Source organism: Meles meles, chromosome 8 (assembly GCF_922984935.1).
Source record: "Meles meles chromosome 8, mMelMel3.1 paternal haplotype, whole genome shotgun sequence".
In the NCBI taxonomy this organism is placed as follows: domain Eukaryota; kingdom Metazoa; phylum Chordata; class Mammalia; order Carnivora; family Mustelidae; genus Meles; species Meles meles.
In genome coordinates, this window is record NC_060073.1 from 2,210,463 (window position 1) to 2,230,604 (window position 20,142).

The 20,142-nt window shown below is 55.6% G+C and overlaps 2 protein-coding genes across 6 annotated transcripts in view; one reads left to right on the forward strand and one right to left on the reverse strand.

The window, feature by feature from the left end:
* NAP1L4 (nucleosome assembly protein 1 like 4) overlaps window positions 1-14,403 on the reverse strand; it is a 42,315-nt gene extending 27,912 nt beyond the window's left edge. For 2 of the 5 annotated variants that reach the window (XM_046017032.1, XM_046017036.1), the window contains exons 1-2: window positions 14,291-14,397; window positions 7,369-7,507 (exon numbers count right to left, since the gene is read on the reverse strand). The gene's annotated coding sequence lies outside the window, so the exon portion shown is untranslated. Of the gene's footprint in view, window positions 1-7,368; window positions 7,508-13,857; window positions 14,021-14,290 lie in introns of those variants that run through there. The other 3 variants (XM_046017033.1, XM_046017035.1, XM_046017034.1) reach the window with 3 other exon arrangements.
* LOC123948173 (nascent polypeptide-associated complex subunit alpha, muscle-specific form-like) lies at window positions 624-19,622 on the forward strand. The gene is made up of 9 exons (XM_046014700.1): window positions 624-776; window positions 11,187-11,460; window positions 11,714-12,266; window positions 12,352-12,522; window positions 12,677-13,014; window positions 13,302-14,159; window positions 14,280-14,456; window positions 14,557-15,269; window positions 18,308-19,622. Exons 1-9 carry the CDS (start codon window positions 624-626, stop codon window positions 18,653-18,655), a joined length of 3,585 nt encoding a protein of 1,194 aa, XP_045870656.1. The 3' UTR covers window positions 18,656-19,622.
* Window positions 19,623-20,142: the final 520 nt, after the last annotated feature.

Consider the following 20,142-nt stretch of genomic DNA (forward strand, 5'->3'; position numbering starts at 1 on the left):
CCTAGGCGTCTCCCTCAACGCTGACCCCCAGCTCTCGCTCCTCTGCGGTTCGCCGCAGGCGTCCGGCCACAGCCGCAGCATCCCCACGGTCCCCTTCTGCTGTCCCCCGCGCGCCATGGGACAGGTACAAGGCGGCAGGAAGACCTCAGGAAAACAGCCGAGGACAGCAGCCTCAGAGCTGCCGTCCCGGCCGCCCGGTCGCCGGCTGCGGAGCCCCGCTGCGTCACTCACGCAGCGGGGGACCGCAGTGGCAGGCCTTCCGGGTGAGAGCACGGGCGGATTCCGGAACCTCCTGCCGACCCGACCCGCCTGCCCCATGGAACAGACGCAGCAGCAGAGGCTGGCGGCAGCCAGACACTCACCGGCGGCCGGGAAGAGCCTGCTCGGCACAAGCCGCCATCCCGGCCGGCTCAGCGACAGGCTCCGGTCTTTCCCCCGCATCTGCAGCACCCAGTCAAGCCGCCCCCGACCCTAATGCTCCTCTACTAGCAAGGGCCCCGTGGGACGTTCCCACATTTTCCACCCAGCACCAACCCCGCCAGGGAGGCAACATCCCGAGTGTGTGGCGAGGACAGAGGCCGATCAAGGCAGCACGCCCGTCCCACGGTCATCCGGCTGCTAGGATGTGGACCCGGGTTTCCATCACCGACGACAAAGGACAGACCCAGGCAAGCTTGATGGCCGGCAAGAGAGCACAGAACTGGAGTCAGGAGCTACGGGCCAGTCGGCTGAAGGGCCGGGGCGGGCTGCTTTTCTGCACGGAAGGGGACGATCCAGTTAGGAGCCATGCGGCAAGTATAACAGCTCCAAGGCGGGAAGAGACTCTCGGTGGTCACTCCCTGGCTGGAGGCCGCTTCCACCCTCCATCAGTGAAGCGTCCAAGGGCGATCGGCGGGGCAGTCCTCTAGTTCGCTGCTTCGTATGAGATTCTCCACTTCAAAGCCTTCGGTTCCGTTTTAGGTTCAAGTCCTCCCAGATGTCCCCTCTGATCCACGTCTTTCATAGAAGGCCCTGGGGGGCTGGTGCAGTCAGAGGGGTCCATAGCTCTGAGTGGATGGTGGCCCCCGAGCTGAAGGGACATCGTCAGATGTCTGTCCCTCATAGGAGGGAAACGGCAAGAGGGTATCAGGCCTCACCTGAACAACCAACAGTCGAGAAATGGGGGAATCTCAGTCACGTGTCTCCCACTCGAGCCTCAGAAATCTTGGGAAGGAAAACAAGTCTTAGTTTGTACCTACGTCTGGGAAGGTTCACTTACGGCTACTGGCTGGAAACCCTCCTCGGCCAGTTTCCCCAGCTGCCCGTACCTAGTAAGATGAAAGTGTCCCAGGTCCCCGGGCACCTGGCTTATTTCAGCTCAGAGTCTGGTATTACCGTTTGTTACTTTTCATTCTTGCATCATTTCCTACAATTTGTTAATACAAAAACGGCATTCCTGCCCTCCCCGCTGTGGAGGGTGAAGGCACGGACTGTGATTTTGAAGCCCACTACCGAGACCCTCCAGCTTGGCTGGTCATACTCAGAAGCTCTAACGGGAGCAGTGACGGCCGTACCACAACCACAGGTTGCGAGTTGTCTTTAGAAGTTCTGCGGCCCAACCCACCAAGGAAACAAGGCTCAGGCAGATCCTTATCTATGGGGGGCACTCGTGGGCATGCACCCAAAGTGCTATCTGTCCCTGTTATCAGGTGCTCTCTAAGACAGCGGGAGAAAACCCCAGACTGGACGCAGGGGTGCCAGGAGGAAGGGTTTCCTGGTTTCAGCAGCAGGAGTGAGGGCAACAACTTCACGGCATCCTTTCCAGGGGGCACAGCAAGAAGCAACTAGTGTTTTCCAAAGATGGGAGGTCAGGTGGACCCCTCTGCCCAGTTTTTCCCCTGGAATGAGAAAGACGGCCTCACGATCAAAACATGGTCATTTCCACACAACATGCTTGTAAGCGGGGCTTTCAGCACCATGGAAATGGTTATAGGAATGTCTTAAATTTCAATGTATTTGGACTAACAAGTGAGTTTGACAGTTGTGGGTGAGGTTCTAATGGAGATCTGGGGATCTTCCCAGAAGAAAGCATGTTGAATTCATTTCCACCCTTTGCTAGATTTTTGAGCAATTGCTCACGAGGCACCACTGAAAGGAAGCAGCTCAGCTTCCCGTTCCCAGCACCCTGCACAGAGCTACGGGGACGGAGACCTCGCCGTCGCTTCGATCCCCGTGTGGAGCATACTATCTTGAGTTCTGCTCCGCTGCCGCACACGCGCTTCCTGGGAGGCAGCCTTGACTTCTGCTCGCCCTGTCACTGCGTAAGAGAGAGAGGCCGTGGGCAGATGCACAGACTTGAGTGAGTGTGTTCCTCTATGGGGGAGGAGCGCCCAACGGAGTGCTGCGGCGTCCGGTCCCCTTTACCAGAAGAATGTGTACGGCTTCCTGGGCAGGAGGGGAAGGCCCTGCCACCTCCTGCAGAAGGCTTCTGCCATCCTTCCAGGGCTAAGGGCCAGGCCACCAGTCCAGGCTTATCGTCAGCGCTCACTCCAGGGCAATCCCAGCACTGCGTAGGCTTTGGTGGAATCAAAACGTGTTTGTGGACTGGGAACAAAGGAGCCCGTTACAGGCAAACCAGGGAGTGGCAAGGAGACTAGCAAAGGGACGATCACAACTTTAGACAGCAGGACTCGGCGGTCGGGCCACGCAGAGTCCCACGAAGCGGGAGGCGCGACAGGCCTGGCCCCGGTATCCCGGGGAGGCCGACGGCTTCCAATGTCACGTATTTCAGTCCTTGGAAATTTTCAGCTTCAAGCTACCAGCTGGGATGTAGGTCCTCCCAGGTTTGGGGGCCTTTTCAGCTGGCACACATGAATCCCGGAGCCTGTCTCCCTGGCAGGCAGCCTCTCAACGAAGCCGGAGTGCATCTTCATGGAGATGTCTGTTCCAGCAGATGAGTTCGCTTGGCTGTGAGGTGTGAGTCTGATGTCTCCTGTCTCTTGGGACTTGCTGCGGAAAGACTGTCCTATGCTACCACGGCATGATTACTCTCAAAGGATTTAATCAGACCCTTGCAATACTCAAGTCTGTCCCCGTTTTCTAGCTGTGGGTCCAAGGAAGCAGGAGCGGGGTGTGCTGCCGTCCTGTAATTACTTCCCGAGGAGAGAGTTTGTGATACTGAGTGGAACAGACTGAGGGTTGAAAGGAAGCAGCAGCGGTACTTGGGGCCAAGCTGTTCAGAGGGTTTCAACTAACTTAGCAAACTGGATCTTCACGGTTCTCTGTGTACGGGGGCCAGTCCTGAAATCCGAGGCTACAGAGCAGAAACATGCAGAACTGGCCACGCAGCCCACACTTGTCTAATGCTCACTGGTCCAGGGACGTGGGTCTCGTGATTACCACGGTACTCACCCAGTGGGAAAAGTCCCACCTCAAAGGACTTTAAGGAAGAGGCAGTGACCTTTCTACATGGAAATGCTCCAGTCCACTGTGAAAATACGCAAATTACCGCTAGAACGTATTTATATCTGTGAGATGAGGCAAATGCATGGAATTCACCTGCCAGGCCTTGAATGGTCCTGGGGTGGTGCCAACAAACTTCCTGGGCTTCACTCAGGTCAAGTGGAACAACCAGGTGATGCTCTTTGTGGCCTTGCTGGTGTTTTCCACAATACTGACCCGTAAACGTTATCATTCCTCAGGGGACCGATGGTTTAATTCAGGCACAGTGGCCAATAAGGAAAGCTTTAGAACTTCTGGAAGGACCAGCATCTTACTGGGTACAAAGGAGAGTCCCTCTTCTTTGTGGGACCAATAGCCTTCAGATCTCCAACTCTGCTACTCTCTTTCACGGGTCAGCTCTGCTCTTCCCTGGTCATTCCTTGGTCCTCACCACGGGAGCCGTCTTCTGGGCCATGACAGAAGTTTGGTCAACGGATTTCTTAGGGCAGCATTCTTACAGGGGCACTGGCGAGGTAGATTCCTTTGGCTTCCAGTGAATCAGACTTGCAACAGTTAGAGCTGCTGGGGGCAGTCTGGCAACCACTAGATTTTGGGCACAGAAGCCATTCTTAATTTCACCTCCACGAGAACTGAGGAAGCCCTGTTTCCCCTAAGATTCTAAGATCATGAGCCATTCCAAAGGCGTAAGGACAATCAGGAGCAGCGTTTGCTGTCTTGCTTTCAGCTAAAAGGCATGCTCAAGTGAGGGCATCGATTTCAGCTGGTTTGAGCCGAAGCGGTCAAAGGTAAGGGTTCAGCCTCAATAACCTCCAAACTGTTATCACATACCCAGCACGAAACTCACACTTCCACAGTTCAGGTTAAGAGTCACCATCAACCAGGAAAGATCACTGTGTGTCACAGGGTTTCTTACAGGGTCAACAGGCGATCTGTGAAAGATCGTCGTGGAGCTCCATTGGCGGAAGAGGGAAGAAGGGCAGCAGGGCTAAGACCACTGCCGTGACCAAGAGAGATCGGGCGGGGGTCAGTAAGAGGGCTTGACAGGAGGAAAGAGCTTGCTGAAAGGTACTGGGTGTGGCGTGACTTCAAGAGAGCCTCAACAGCCCTGACACTGTCAAGAGGGTTGAGGAAGATCCCCTATCCCTTTAGTAGCCTTGACTAAGGGTGGTGGCAAGCAGAGCTCTAAGGCAGGGGGATGTAACCTCAGGCAGTGGACCTAACTGTTGGCCAGAGTAACCTAGGGGTCTGTGATAGCCCCATGTTTTGGGATAAGTTATCTGAGGGCACCCACTTCCTTCTCACCTATGAAAGGGAAAACGTAGCTGATAATCTGGGTGTCTGAGGATCAGCGGACATACTACTGTCCTTCAAAGTCTTAAAGGAGAAGATATATTGGTCATCCCAAACAACGGGGTCCGGTTTGGTGTTCTTTTGTATGGCACAAAGGGGCTCAGCTATTAAGAGCTTTGGAATCCAACTGTGACCCAAGCCAAGAAAACCCTGTAATTCACCTTTGACCTTGGGGTCCAGAAAGTTTAAAATGCCTTGAAGTCTTTCAGAATCCTGAAGTCTTTCAGGAAGTATTCCCATTCTGAGATTAAATTATCCTAAATCTTGAACCAGAGGTTTGAACAAATGGCAATTTTTTGTGTCCATTAATGACTAAGATTTTTAACATGTGAACAGGTCTTTTTGACGGCAGCGTGGGGAAGGCAAGCAAAGAGCGAAATACGTTCCGTATCTGTGCTGAGATGAAGCCTCTGGAGGAGAGCATGTCATTTAAGTCGGCTGCTGTACTCTGTGTGGAGAAGAACTCCCAGTAAACCCTCGAGGCAGGACTATCCGCGAATAGTCTCATCCTTCCCAGGTAAAGGCCAAAGGGCCATTATCATTTTATCTATATCGCTATCAAAAGGAATACTAAAAAAATGGACTGCGTGACTTAACTACAGTTTGAAAAGAGAAAAAAAGACACCTCCTCCAGCAGGGCTGGAAACCAACAGTGAATACAGAGTAGACACAACAGGGTGGGGGATTACAGTGTTTACTGCCTTAATGTGCCGGACCGAGCTCCATCCCTGGGCACGGAATTTTTATGGGTAATATAGGGATATTTCAAGGACTATACAAAGGATGATGAGTCCTTACTGTCTTCTAGGCCTGATGCCCTGGTAAGGCCTCTTTATGACTTACAGGGTGCGGATCTATTCTTGGGAGAGATTCTGAAGGGTCGATCTAGATATTAATGGGAGGAACACTATGGATTTGCCTTGGTCTGTGGCGGATTTTGCCCCAGGAATAGGGGTACCAGGTTTAACAGTGGGGACGAGCCTGAAGTTTGGTCTACTTTGGTTTGCAGAGTGCAATAAAGGGGCCGGAACGCTCCTGAGTACTAGACTTGAACTCAAGGAATATTTCCCCTTTGGGAAAGGAAAAAAGACATGCAATGTATTTCCCCGGGACATCTCAGCCTAGACAGACGTACAGGCGCCAGACCACTGAAGAGCAGTGCCTGGCTGTCTTGCACAGACCCCAGCTTAAAGGCCATGGGCTGAGAGACAGACAGGGCAACGCTGTGGTCTGAGCCCCACCAGTGGCACAGGCGTTACTCCGTGGGAAGGACAGTGTGATCTGGGGTTGCACACTAACAGAACAGTTCAAGTGTTAACTGAAACGGTGAGAAAACTCATCCCCAAACTGGAGAGTAGTCACCCCATTCTAAGTAATTCCCATCCCCCAAGGCTGGGAAATGGTCCTCGTGGGCCTTTGGGTCCCATCACTGGGGAGGGTTTGGCCACTGCCTCGTCGGAGGGTTGCAACTGCTTGGACTTCGATCAACAAGTGACCCTTTTTCCAGTGGGCATACTGTCTGCACTAACGGCAGGGTCGTGCAGGACACAACCAGGGTGGACTCGATATCTATGGGAAGCCTGGAATTTTCCTTGAAAACAACTTAAGAGTCACGGATAGCCATGTAACATACACAGACAGATTCAGCAGGCTTCTGGGTACGTGTGGGAATCTTATTCTAGTCCATGGGCTTGGGGAAAGCCCTAGGGACCACTTCATATAGCCTTTTGGCTATGCTGCGAGCTTGGTCACGTAAAAGGGCTGGTGGCTGGTATGGTTTAAACCCTAGGTTGTTTTCATCCAGCACTGGGCCTGACCTTCTCCAACAAGCACTTGGACTAACAGAGATCGGAGCCAGGCTGGTAAGTCAGGGTTACAATACTGAATTCCTCCACCCTCTATGAGGACCCTCAGTTACCCTGGGGAGGTCCTTAATCATAGCCCTAAGCTCAGCTTTTGTCCATGGGGCACAGGCACTTTGGGGTGGTTGAGCAGCATCCTCAGAAGATCTCATTTTGAAAGGGAAGGTTTTAATGGGTTAAAGCTGACGAGGTTTCAGTGAAAGGAAAGAAAGGAAGATCAGACAGAGGAGGGGCCGTGTGGATAGGAGGGAACCTTGGCTAGCACCAAGAAAGAGGCCTCTGACACTTTATTTTTACCCATCTTTACTTGTTTATTTACTTCAGTCAGTTTGGAAACAGTATTTTGTAAGGAGGCAACTTTAGAATCCTGAACACTTTTAGAAACCTCCAGATACAATGAAAGTAACTATTCCACTTGAATTCTTTAATTTTGTAGCAATGGTCTTCTAACTCAGTTGGGAGAAAGAAAAGGCTCAAAAGACAAAACGTTCCCCACAATGGCCATCAGAGCCCTCAGTTACCCTTCTCAGTAAGACTGAGACACACAGGCAAAATCAGGCAACTGGCCAGGGTTCCTCAAAGGGGGGTACCCTTAGAACATTTAGATGACTGGGATCCCATTACAGGGTTAAGAAAAGAGGACCAACAAACCCTGAAAAAAAGTCTGAGAGGTTCAACCAAAAGAAGGGAGAGCTTGATTAACGGAGGAACTCACCAAACTGAAAGTTATGGCAACTCGTGGAAGCAAAGAGCACAGAGAGCTCAAATGTGGGTACCTCGCTTGGTTCCGGGGGTCGTCGCTCCTCAGGGGCTGGCTCCTTCAGATCCCACTCCTGACACCACGTAGTATCAACCTGAAAGAAAAGAGGTAAACTGAGGCAAGGTCGAGTTACCAGACGTTGAGTTTCTGCAGGAATAGCAGAGGAACTGTGATTCAGGACACGCAAACTGCAGTGAACTACAGAACTACTAAAGGTTTAGGGCAGACCGCTTTTGTGGGAAGAATATGAAAGGGGAAAATCCAGCAAAAATGTCACCCAGTGAGTTCACTGGCTCAAAGATAAGGAGATCCTTGGCGGACGCTACTAATTGTACAAGAAATTCTATCTTCTATAAATCAAGGATTTGTGGGAAATCAGTCTCGGTCTTACTTTTCTGAAAGTGTGTGCATGAGCTTCTCCATTTCATTTCCTCTGGTTCCATTTTAAATTAACATCCTTGCACATTTCGGATCCAGACCCTCCTGACCTTTCCCTACCATCACCAACCACTTCACTTCCTGCGGCCGCTTCCACCAGCTTAACTCAAGAAGCTGCTGCTGTCCTTGGGGAAAAGACGACAATCGACAGCGCGGTCAGAGTCAGGATCCTGCACTGCAGCACCATCCCCGAGAGCGCTGCTGTCTAGAAAAATGCAAAGTAACAATGCTCCTCCTAGGCTGTGCACTGTGTGGTCCCAGGGCCCTGAGCAGCGTCCGGGACCACAGCTGCTGAGTGAACGAACACACGTCCCACTGCAGGACACAGGCCAGAGAGCTTCACCTTCCGGAAAAATGATGCCACTTCAAAGGAACAGACTCTGTTCACATAATGATCCACTTTATTTCCAACTATGTGAAGCCATGTGCTACTGAACACTATTTCTGGTGACACGATGACGAAGCAGTTGAGTAAAACCCGACACAACACTGGCGAAAACAAAGCAAAGTGCTCCATCAAGGACAGAAGGAGAAACACAGACACAATGACGAGCTGCGTCTGAGGACTGAGCAGCAGCAAGCGAGGATTTGACACCTAGAACACAGCGGACGCACAGAGACCTGCTTCGGAGGCCCACCCCGTTGTCTCCTAGCTGTGTAACCAGGGTCGACACCCACAAACTAGACGGGGCCTCCCAAGGGGCTGCTGCGAACACACGACGACACGGGCCAGGCGCCCAGAGCACACGGCCCGCTGCAGGCCTCCTCTGGCTTCTGTACTGCAGAGACCAGCAAATTCAGGTCCTCTCAACAGTTCTCCCTTCGTACAAGGAAAACCAATCTAGGGTTGGTGACACTATAGATGAGCGAGAGTTCTACTTGTCCATTTTCATGCCCAGCAGTCCCGACTAGCTCAAACAGAAAGAGACAAAGAACTACCAAATCTGCAGGCTTGAGAAGAATGACCATCCATTTGTTTTAAACGCAGGTGTGCTGAAGCCTCACCTGAACGTCTGCTTCACCTCAAGGCGATCGTATTAAAATACGAACAGGTCACCAGGCAAAGAACATTCAAAACTATAGAAGAAAACAGTGGTTCAGGCCCCCCAGCACTAACAACTGAGTCTACAAGTCTGACCTGGACCGGCATCCGAGCTCCCACGACTGCATGAGTGAATGTCTTACTTTTACTTATGTAAGACACCGCAGGACCCTAGTTACGGATTTTTACCCAAACAAAAAAATTGTTTCCATGGGGAAAATTTTTAGTTTTTATGGCAAATTATCCATATATAACTAAATTCCTAATTTTAAAAACAGTCTGTAGGGCACCTGGGTGGCTCAGTCAGTTAAGCATCCAACTCGTGACCTCAGCTCAGGTCATGATCTAAGGTCATGAGTTCAAGCCCCAGTTGGGCTCCATTAAGAAAAAACAAAACTGGGGCGCCTGGGTGGCTCAGTGGGTTAAAGCCTCTGCCTTCGGCTCGGGTCATGATTCCAGGGTCGGGGGATCGAGCCCCGCATTGGGCTCTCTGCTCAGCGGGGAGCCTGCTTCCTCCTCTCTTTGCCTGCCTCTGCCTACTTGTGATCTCTGTCTGTCAAATACATAAATAAAATCTTTTAAAAAAAAGAAGGAAAAAACAAAAAACACACAACAACACTTAGTCTATAGCTACAGCAAGCACATAATTTCAGCCAGAATTCTTTTTTTTTTTTTTTTTAAAGATTTTATTTATTTATTTGACAGCGCGCGCGAGAGAGAGATCACAAGTAGGCAGAGAGGCAGGCAGAGAGAGAGAGAGAGGGAAGCAGGCTCCCTGCCGAGCAGAGAGCCCGATGCGGGACTCGATCCCAGGACCCTGAGATCATGACCTGAGCCGAAGGCAGCGGCTTAACCCACTGAGCCACCCAGGCGCCCCACAGCAAGCACATAATTTCAAACTGGGCCATTTCTAGGACAAAGAAGGAGTAAGCTGGGGAATGCAGTCATCCTTCACATAACGAAAAATTTCCTACATTCTCTGTCTTAACTCAAAGGTCTTTAATGTCTTTCCATGAAAGAACTGAATAACTAAAATAAATGTAGCCCAATGGCTCTGTAAGACTTTAGAATCTCATTACAGTCTACGACTTTTATTCAGCGAGGGTGGCATTAATGAACTGTATAGCATAATCATGTGGTTCATGTAAAAGTCTGAGGGATGGGATCCCTATGACCCTGAGAGGGAGTGTGATCGGCCCTGGCATGAAGGTCCAAGTCCTCCAGGACTGGGAGCACGTTTTAGCTTCAGACCACATCAGAAAGGACAAGCGAACCATCTAATCTAAGAAGGTCAGGACACCCCTGACAAGAAACCCCAGTGTTTCCACTCAGAAAACCTGGCTAATACATGAAACCCTGGAACACTGCCAATCTCATTTGTATCGCCCTGACCGGCAGATTTCTTATGCAGCCTATCATTATGCTCCCGAGCATTAGAAGGGGACTGTGTCGGACTCAAGATGCAAGCAAACGCGTGGAGACATGTCTAAAGTAAACAACGAAAAAGCTTACGTAAGTTTCTACAGTAAGGGAAAACGTCCTTGTTAACTACGCTCACACTCTCAGCAAGAAGACCGCCCAGGTCCTAAGCTCCTAAAGACAGTCTTGAAGTTGGATTCAAACTGATTTCCACTGTATATAATAACTGAGAACATATGCTTTTCCTTTTCTTTTGGACATTTGTAAAAAGTTTTTTTTTTTTTAATTTTACTTATTTGACAGAGACAAAGTAAGCGAGGGAAAACCACCAGGGTGGGTGGGAGAGGAGGAAGACGACTTCCGGCCGCGCCGGGAGCTAGAAGCAGGGCTCGACCCCAGCACCCCCGGACCATGACCCGGGCCAAAGGCCGTCGCTTGACGGACTGAGCGTCCGACTCTTGGTTCCGGCACAGGCCACGGTCTCATGGGTAGTGAGGCGGAGCGCCAGGTCCGGAGGCGGCTTGAAGATTCTCCCCCTCTGCCCCCTCCCCGACGTGCATGGCCGCGCGCTCTCTCAAATCAATCTTCAAAAAACTGAAATAAAAAAGCGTAGTTTGTTTACCGGTGAACTAAGATAAGCAAACAGTGCGTTGCTACAGGTAGGCGTTAAGACGGGATCATCACCTCTGCACGCTTTACCACCATTTCTTTAAAGGATGCGTAAGCGACGCCGTAAGCGACGCCGGTCTGTCTCCCGCCGAAGAACGAGTCCCGCGGGGGCAGCGAGCAACCGCCGGAGCCAGCGCAGGGCCCAGCGGCCAGTCTGCTTGTCACTCGCAGCTGAGCGCCACCGCGTGCCCCTGCGCCGCACCAGGCACCGCCGGCGGAGGTCGGGCCCGCGTGCGAGCTCGAAGTGCCACCAGACGACAGCAAACCCACCGCCCGGTCAGACGCTGGCAGGACGCAAGCCCTCGGTCCTCCAGAAGAAAGTACGAAACTCGGTCCCTTCCTCGACCAGACGCTCGGTTTCTCCTCAGCAAAGAGGCCCTCGGCTGCGGCAACGCCAGTTCCCCGTCTCCTCCGCAGCTCAGTAGCGCGCCACGACACGCGGCAGACGTTCCCAAGTTTCCCTCCTCCGGCGCTTCAAGGTCCGGCCGCTCTGTGAGCTCTGCCCTCGTCACCCCACTTGACCACAACCGGGGCGCGTGGGGGGCTCCGGCGGTTACGCGTCACCTTCGGCTCAGGTCATGACCTCGGGGTCTGAGATGGAGCCCCGCACGCGGCATGGCGCGGCCGCTCGGGATTCCCGCCCTCCCTCCCGCGCTCTCTCTCTCTCTCTAAAAACATCTTTCAAAATCCCGCCCCCAGCCAAGTCCTTGCTCCTCCGCCTTTCTTCCCAAGGGCACCTGTGCCGCAACCCCATCTGCGTCTGTCTCCCACCGCGGACGCGCACGGAGGCGGCTCTTCGGGTGTTGGCTGCGGTGCCCGGCCGGGCGGCGGGCGCACAGACAAAGGCTCGCGAAGCAGAGGACGCACAGCCGCGCGGCGCGGACGGCCGTTCCCACACGGAGCAGCGGCCGAAGCGTCAGTCCACCACGGCGCCCGTAACCCTCACGTGCACGCGTCTGAGGCGCGCAGCGGCCCCCCCCCCCCCCACCAACCCCGCGGAAACCGGCCGCGTCGTGGGAAGTCTTCGGGGTCACCGGAACGCCCAGCACGGCCACGGCCGGGGCCACGGCGAGCTGACCGCCGGCTTACCGCAAACTCCCAAGTCCCGGCTACTGAGCGCCCGGGAGATTTCACAGCAGCCAGCCAAGGAAAGCAGTCCCGCCTTCTCTCGAGAGCACACGGCAGCCACCCGCGGCTGTCACCAACACACATCCACGTCACTACAGCCCGCGGCCGAGGGTCTGCCACGGGGTAAGGACAAACGCCCTGCAGCCTGGGGCCGCGAGTACTTGCCGACCCAGCACAGATCACACTGCGCAGGGAAGACAGGGAGACAGCCACGTCCCGGGGGACCCGTCTCTGTGGTGCAGCGGCCACGCTGCGCAGTCACTACCCTCGTGCCGCGGTCGCCTGAACACGCTTCCTGCTTCGGGGGCGCCTCAGAGGAAGCAACGGCGGACGGAGCCACAGCCCTCCCGGGGCCCAGGGGCCGCGGCTCTGGCCCACAGCCGCGGCGCACTCCCGTTCCCAGCCAAACACAGGTAGGTTTTCTGGCAAAATCTTTGGTAACAGGCAGAAGCTCCTGAAAACAGCTTTAAGCCACTTTAAAACCGGGGACGACAAAGAGGAAACGAGAAAAAGCTCTGGAACTACGTGATTCTAAACTCGACTGCGCAGATGCCTTCCCGCCCGCAGTCGCCTCCGCCGGATACAACAGGACCCACCGCTGCCGACAAGACAAGCCCGGGACGTGAGCCCCAGCCCTGGCTGCTGGAGCCCGACAGGCGGGCCGGACGCCGTCCCTAGACGCTGCGGCACAAAGTCACACACGGCCCTGACCAACACGCCGGCTCGGGGTCCTTCCTCCGTGCGGGCGGCGAGCGGCCTCACCGGCAAACACGTCTGCACCCGGAGCAGCACAGAGCCGGGGGTCCGCAGGGCCGTGCCCAGAGCTGCGAGCTGTGTGCGAGCCGGGCCACCAGCCCAGCGCACAGGCATGCCCGTGGCTGCGGCTGCCGAGAGGCTCCAACCCGGTGAGCCAGCGCAGGCAGGGAGACCCATCTCGCCGACCCCACTCCTGCTCTGTGCACACTGCCAAGCCCCCGCGAACGCCCGGACGCCGCTTTGTGCCCGCTGGGGCAGCACCCGGCTCGCCAGGCGCATTTCCGACCCGGCCGCGGCGTGGCCAGACACACGTGCTGGGAGGGCGCCGGCCTCAGCACACCGGGAGAAGGGCCCCCACTCCAGCCACAGCCGAAGCGACGCACCTGCGCGGGTCCCTCTGTCCCGGCAAGGTGCTGGACCGGAACTCTGCCGACAGCGCTCCCGCTGACCGGCCTCCGCTCCGGCCACGTGAGACCGCGCGCGCGGATCCCGCATCCGCACCGTGGACGCAGGAGCCTCCCCCGTCCCCAGCAGGACCAGCAGCAGCTAGGACACCGAGACCTGCACGCGCCCGCCGCCTCCCGCACCAGCCTCCCGCACCGCGGGCTGCAACGGCCGCAGACGCCACGGCGGGACGCACCCAGCGCTCGGGAAGGGCCCAGAGACCGCAGCGGGACGCGGTGGCCGGGACCAACCCCTCCCGGACGGACGGATCCGACCCCGCGGAGCTTCTTCCCCCTCCTCGCGGCCGCGGGGGCGCCGGGCCAGCTTCACGCGAGCGGCGCCGCCTCGGACGGGCCCTGTCACCGGCGGGCCAGCGGCCGAGTCGCCCATGCGAGCCGCGCCCCCCTCGTCCGCACGGCCGCGCACTCTGAGCCGAGCGCGGGGCACGGCCGCAGCCGCACGTCCCGGGGACCCCGCCCCCACCCCGCAGACGGGCGGGTCTCGTCGCCGCCACTCGGCCGTCCGCCCGGCCGTCCGCGGAAACGCACCGCCGTGGGCGCCGCCGGCGTCTCCGAGCTCCAGGACAGACGCGGGCGCCGGCCCCGTAGGGCGGCTTCCCGCACGCACAGCCCCGCGCCCCGAAAACAAAGGGGCCCCGCGGCCGCCGCTCCCCTCGGGGTCACGGCGCGGGCCGGCCGGGCGGACGTCCGCGCGGGAACAAAGCGCCTCCTGACCTTCAGGGCCGCGCCGGGGCGGGGGGCGGGGCGGCGGGTCACCCGCGGCCGCCCGCTCCCCGCCGCCGCCCCGCTCGCCGCCGCCACCCCGCGGCCCGCCGCCGCCCGCCGCCCCGGCCTCCCCGCCGCCGCCCCGCCCCTGCGGCCGAGGCCTGCTCCCACGGCGGCCCCGGGCCTCGCGCCCGGCACCCCGGGCCCCCGCCGCCCCGGCTCGGGGCCCCCGCCCGCCGCCCCAGCGCGCCGTTACCCGGCCGAGGGCCTCGCGTCCGCTCCTCACGCCTGCTGCGGCTGCGGCACTGGCGGCGGCGGTGGCCTCGCTCGCTCCGGAGGCTGCGCCGCCGTGGCCGCCAACAACACCGCCTCCCATTGGCCGACGCCCCTGGCCCCGCCCTCCATAAGCAAGACGGGCTGCGGTTGGGCGGGCTCGGCGCAAGTCAAATGCGCTTCGGCGCCGCCGGAGACAACCAATCAGAGGCCGCGGTGGTAAGGGACGTCACGCGGCGTCGCTCGCAGACCCCGGAACCCTATGCAAATACGGGCGCGTGACGTCGGGGGGTGGCGCGCGCCCGCTTTCCTTCCGCCTCTTTAAGGGGCGGGAGCGCGGAGGACACGTGGAGGGCACCTGCGGCCGCCCCGCTCCCGCCGGACCCTTCCCGCCGCTTCCCGAGCCCGCGCTGCTCTTCCAGGCCAGGGTCGTCCCCCGCAACGCGCGCGGGCTCCGCGGCCCCCCGGCGCCGCCGCCGCCCGCCGTCCCCGAATCCCGGAGCTGTGCCTCCGGCTTCGCGCGCGGCGCGCTCTCCCCACCCGCGTCCGCGCAGCTCCCGCCCCTCCCGCCCCCGCGAGGCCCAGGCCCCGCCTCGTGGCCCACGAGCCCTGCTTCTCGCGGCGGGCCGGGCACCCGGTGCGAGCCGTGCGCCCTGGGCCCGGGTCCGCTCGCGGGGGTGCCCAGACCCTCTGGCCGGGAGCGCGTGGGGACGCAGCTCTGCTCTCCCGTGGCCGCCGCCGGGAGCGGCCGCAACTCGGGGAGCTGCGGGCGCCGCAGAAACACGTTCCCGTGGCCAGCAGGCCGCCAGGCAGACGTCCAGGCGCCACGGGGCTGGGCTCCTCGGAGGACGCCCGGGAAGGGGACGCTTGCCTCTTCCAACTTCGGGGGCCCCCGGCCGTCTCCGGCTGCAGCCACTTCCCTAGTAGATGGACTACGGAAAGAAAAGTACATCTGGCTTCAGGTAAAGTTTCTCATTCGTTCCTTCATGTGCCTGACTGCCCCTACCCACTCCTGGGGAGAGATTTATTGACCAAGCTCAAGGCCCAAATCCATTTTGAGCCACAAGGGGCCACTGTGACCGGCCCCAATGGGACTCCTCTACACATCCTCACTCTACAGTTAGAAGAAGAATATAGACTACATGAGGAGCCCCCTCAACCTCAGAGAGACATAGAATCCTGGCTTACGTCTTACCCGAATGCCTGGGCGGAAACAGGAGGAATGGGACTAGCTATTCAGCAGCCCCCCATTCACATACAATTAAAGGCAACGGCCGTTCCTGTCAATGTTAAGCAGTACCCCATGTCCAATGAGGCCTACCAGGGCATCAAACCGCACATACGTCGGTTACTAGACCAGGGCATTTTGACCCCATGCCGGTCTCCCTGGAACACTCCTCTGTTACCTGTCAAGAAACCTGGTACCAATGATTACCGACCGGTTCAGGACCTCAGAGAGATCAATAAGAGGGTAGAGGACATCCACCCTACGGTGCCCAACCCTTACAACTTACTTAGCACCCTGCCTCCAACCCACTCCTGGTATACAGTCCTAGATCTCAAAGATGCTTTCTTCTGTTTGAGACTGAGTCCTCAGAGTCAGCCCCTCTTCGCCTTTGAATGGAGGGATCCGGATTTGGGAATATCAGGTCAGTTAACCTGGACACGGCTACCACAGGGGTTTAAGAATAGCCCAACGCTGTTCGACGAAGCTCTTCACCAGGACCTAGCCGACTTCCGGGTAAGACATCCCTCTCTGATCCTGCTCCAATATGTCGATGACATCCTATTAGCAGCTACCAATAAAGAGGACTGCCAAACAGGTACTGGGGATCTCCTACAGGCCCTAGGCCAATTGGGATATAGGGCATCCGCAAAGAAAGCCCAAATTTGCCAGACTAAAGTCACCTACTTGGGCTACGAGTTATATAATGGCCAACGATGGCTGACGGCTACAAGGAAAGAGACTATATCTGGCATTCCCGCACCTCAAAACCACAGGCAACTGCGGGAATTTCTAGGAACGGCGGGTTTTTGTAGACTATGGATCCCGGGGTTTGCAGAAATAGCGGCTCCTCTGTACCCCTTAACTAAACAAGGTACTCCCTTTGTCTGGACTGAACAACAGCAGCAGGCGTTTGACCATATCAAACGAGCACTCCTTACATCTCCGGCGTTAGGCCTGCCAGACATAACAAAACCCTTCGACCTCTTTGTTGATGAAAAACAAGGATTTGCTAAGGGGGTCCTAACTCAAAGGCTCGGGCCTTGGAGACGCCCTATTGCCTACCTGTCCAAAAAGTTAGACCCCGTGGCGGCAGGCTGGCCACCATGTCTAAAAATGATAGCAGCAATCGCGGTCCTCATCAAGGACGCAACCAAACTAACTTTGGGACAGCCCCTAACCATCCTGGCTCCACATACAGTGGAGTCTCTAATCCGCCAACCACCAGACCGCTGGCTGTCTAATGCCCGCCTGACTCATTATCAGTCCCTCCTCCTGGACTCAGACAGGATCCAGTTCGGACCTATAGTGACTCTTAACCCCGCAACTTTATTGCCCACTCCTGGGGAGGCACCGCTGCATGACTGTCACCAGATCCTTGCTGAAACACATGGGACACGGCCCGACCTAACTGACCAGCCCATGAAGGATGCAGACCTGACCTGGTATACTGATGGCAGTAGCTTCCTGCAGGATGGAAAACGACGAGCAGGAGCGGCCATCACGACCGACTCTCAAATTGTATGGGCCAGCGCGCTGCCAGAAGGCACCTCGGCGCAGCGGGCAGAATTAATTGCCCTAACCCAGGCCCTCCAATTGGCAGAAGGTAAGAATCTTAATGTCTATACAGACAGCAGATATGCTTTTGCCACTGCCCATATTCACGGAGAAATTTATCGGTGGAGGGGACTACTAACCTCTGACGGTAAGGAGATTAAAAATAAGACCGAAATATTGGCCCTATTAAAAGCCTTATTCCTCCCCAAGAAGCTGAGCATAATGCACTGCCCTGGCCATCAAAAAGGGGATACCCCCGAGGCGAGAGGAAACCGCCTAGCTGATGCGACAGCCAAACAGGCAGCTTTGGGGCCCCAGCTATTAACTGTCACCATACTCACTGGGACGGAAGGGATAGATGGGACACCCATCTGGAATTATGAGGAGGCCGACTTGGACTTCATACAGAAGTTAGGGGCCGATTACAACTCAGCCCTGAACCGATGGGAATACCAGGGAAAAGCCATAATGCCCATAAAAATGGCAAAAGAATTAATAAATCATCTTCACCAGTTGACTCATTTAAGTGCAAGTAAAATGAAGACTCTAATGGATAGGGCAGATCTAAAAGACTTTATCCCCAAAAGAAACTTCCTTCTTCATCAAGCGGCCGCTAATTGCAAAGCTTGTGCTCAAGTTAATCCTGGAAAGACTGTTATTGGACCAGGGGTCTGGGTACGTGGTCATCGACCTGGCACACATTGGGAAATTGACTTTACCGAAATTAAACCTGGCAGGTATGGATATAAATACCTCTTAGTTTTTCTAGATACCTTTTCAGGATGGGCAGAAGCCTTTCCTACCAAAAAGGAAACCGCCAACATAGTCGCCAAGAAGCTATTGGAAGAAATTTTTCCAAGGTATGGAATGCCGGAGGTACTAGGGTCTGACAACGGGCCCGCCTTTGTCTCCCAGGTAAGTCAGTCGGTGGCCAAGCTGCTGGGGATTGATTGGAGACTACATTGTGCTTACAGACCCCAGAGTTCAGGACAGGTAGAAAGGATGAATAGGACCATTAAGGAGACTCTAACTAAATTACTGCTTGAAACTGGCTCTAAAGATTGGGTGTTGCTCCTACCTCTAGCGCTCTATCGGGCCAGAAATACTCCAGGCCCCCATGGATTAACCCCCTTCGAAATTCTCTATGGTGCTCCGCCCCCCGCTGTCACGTTCTTTGCGCCAGATATCTCTGCTCATTCCCCCTCCCCCTCTATACAGGCCCATCTGCAAGCCTTGCAGCTGGTACAACAAGAGGTCTGGAAACCCCTGGCAGCCGCCTACGAGGAAAAACTTAATACCTCACTGCGGCCCCATCCCTATAAAATTGGAGACACCGTCTGGGTCCGCAGACATCGAGCCACAAACCTCGAACCCCGTTGGAAAGGACCCCACACGGTACTCCTGACAACGCCCACGGCGCTAAAAGTTGACGGGATTGCAGCCTGGATCCACGCCTCCCATGTGAAAGCGGCACACCCGGAAGAACAAACAGGACACCCTCCGAACTCAGAATGGACCGTCCAACGCTCCCCAAACCCACTAAAGATAAGACTTATTCGCCGATAATTCTACCCTTTTGTTTATTCTCTTTCCTTTCCCTTGTAAACGGCACCAGCCCACATATCCCCAAGCAATTAACCTGGCAAGTTCTCTCTCAAAGGGGGGAAATTATCTGGTCCAGTACGGCCCAACACACCCCTAACACTTGGTGGCCTACCCTATATCCAGATCTCTGTAAACTGGCTATGGGATCTTGGGACATAGGTCAACATGAGGACCCCCATAAGGCACCAGAACTCCCTTCGGGAATGTCGCCCTTCACTTGGGGTTGCAGAGGTAAAACACGGCGTTACAAACTTAGTGTATTCCCCTTCTATGTCTGCCCCGCGCCAAAAAATAGTAATACCAGGGGATGAGCTTATAAATGCGGAGGCCCTAATGACTTCTACTGTGCGGCCTGGGGATGTGAAACCACAGGTGATGTCTCTTGGAAACCCACCTCAAATTGGGATTACATCACTGTATTGGCTAATTATACTCATCCTACTCTAAATAACCCCGGGTCATCCGAACCTTGCAACAACTGGTGCCACCCCCTCAAGATTACCTTCACAGAGTCTGGAAAGAAGGCAGTCCACTGGACAAAAGGATATAGCTGGGGCCTTAGACTCTATAAGGAAGGTTATGATGATGGGCTCGTATTTACTATAAAACTCGAGATTAAAAACCCCCAGACCCGTCCAGTTGGACCTAATATAGTCCTTCCAGACCAAAGACCCCCTAGCCCTCGTCGGCCCCCTATAGGTCCCTACTCGACCCCTGCCAGTATTAAATTATCCTTAAGGCATGACACCAGCACCTCCATCGAGGCCTCCACACCCTCCAGCACTAGTCCAGCTAATATACCCCCAGGCCCAAGAACAACATCTCCCGGAACTGGGGACCGACTCATCAACTTAATAATAGGGGCATACAAGGCCCTCAACTACTCCGATCCCACTCATGCTAAAGATTGTTGGCTCTGCCTAGTCTCCAACCCCCCCTTATTATGAAGGCATAGCTACTGTCGCTAATTTCACCACCACACCAACCCCCCGACTACTTGTACTTCCCTTGGATACAGGTTGACCCTCCCTGAAGTATCCGGCCAGGGACTATGTTTAGGCACAGTGCCCACCTTCCATCAGGCACTATGCAACACGACTGCTGTCATTTCTCCCGGCGATTACTATTTAGAAGCACCCAACGGAACATATTGGGCTTGTAACACCGGCTTAACCCCTTGTATCTCTGCCCGGCTTTTAAATGCCACTGCAGATTACTGCATCTTAGTCCAACTTTGGCCCAGAATAACATACCACAGTTCAGAAACCATCCTCGACTTCTATGAGGGGAAAGAAAAGTTCCGATACCGGAGGGAACCCATATCCCTCACAATAGCTCTATTGTTAGGAATTGGAGGAATAACAGCAGGAATTGGAACAGGAACTTCTGCCTTACTTCAAGGCAACCAGCTTATGCAGTTACAAGTCGCTATGACTGCTGATCTTGAG

Coding starts and splice junctions, on each gene's coding strand:
- LOC123948173 (XM_046014700.1), top strand. CDS start 624: ATGTGGACCCGGGTTTCCATCACCGACGACAAAGGACAGACCCAGGCA. Junction 13,015..13,301: donor TGCCGAGAGGCTCCAACCCG/GTGAGCCAGCGC, acceptor CTCTGCCGACAG/CGCTCCCGCTGACCGGCCTC. Junction 15,270..18,307: donor AAAAGTACATCTGGCTTCAG/GTAAAGTTTCTC, acceptor CCCTCTATACAG/GCCCATCTGCAAGCCTTGCA.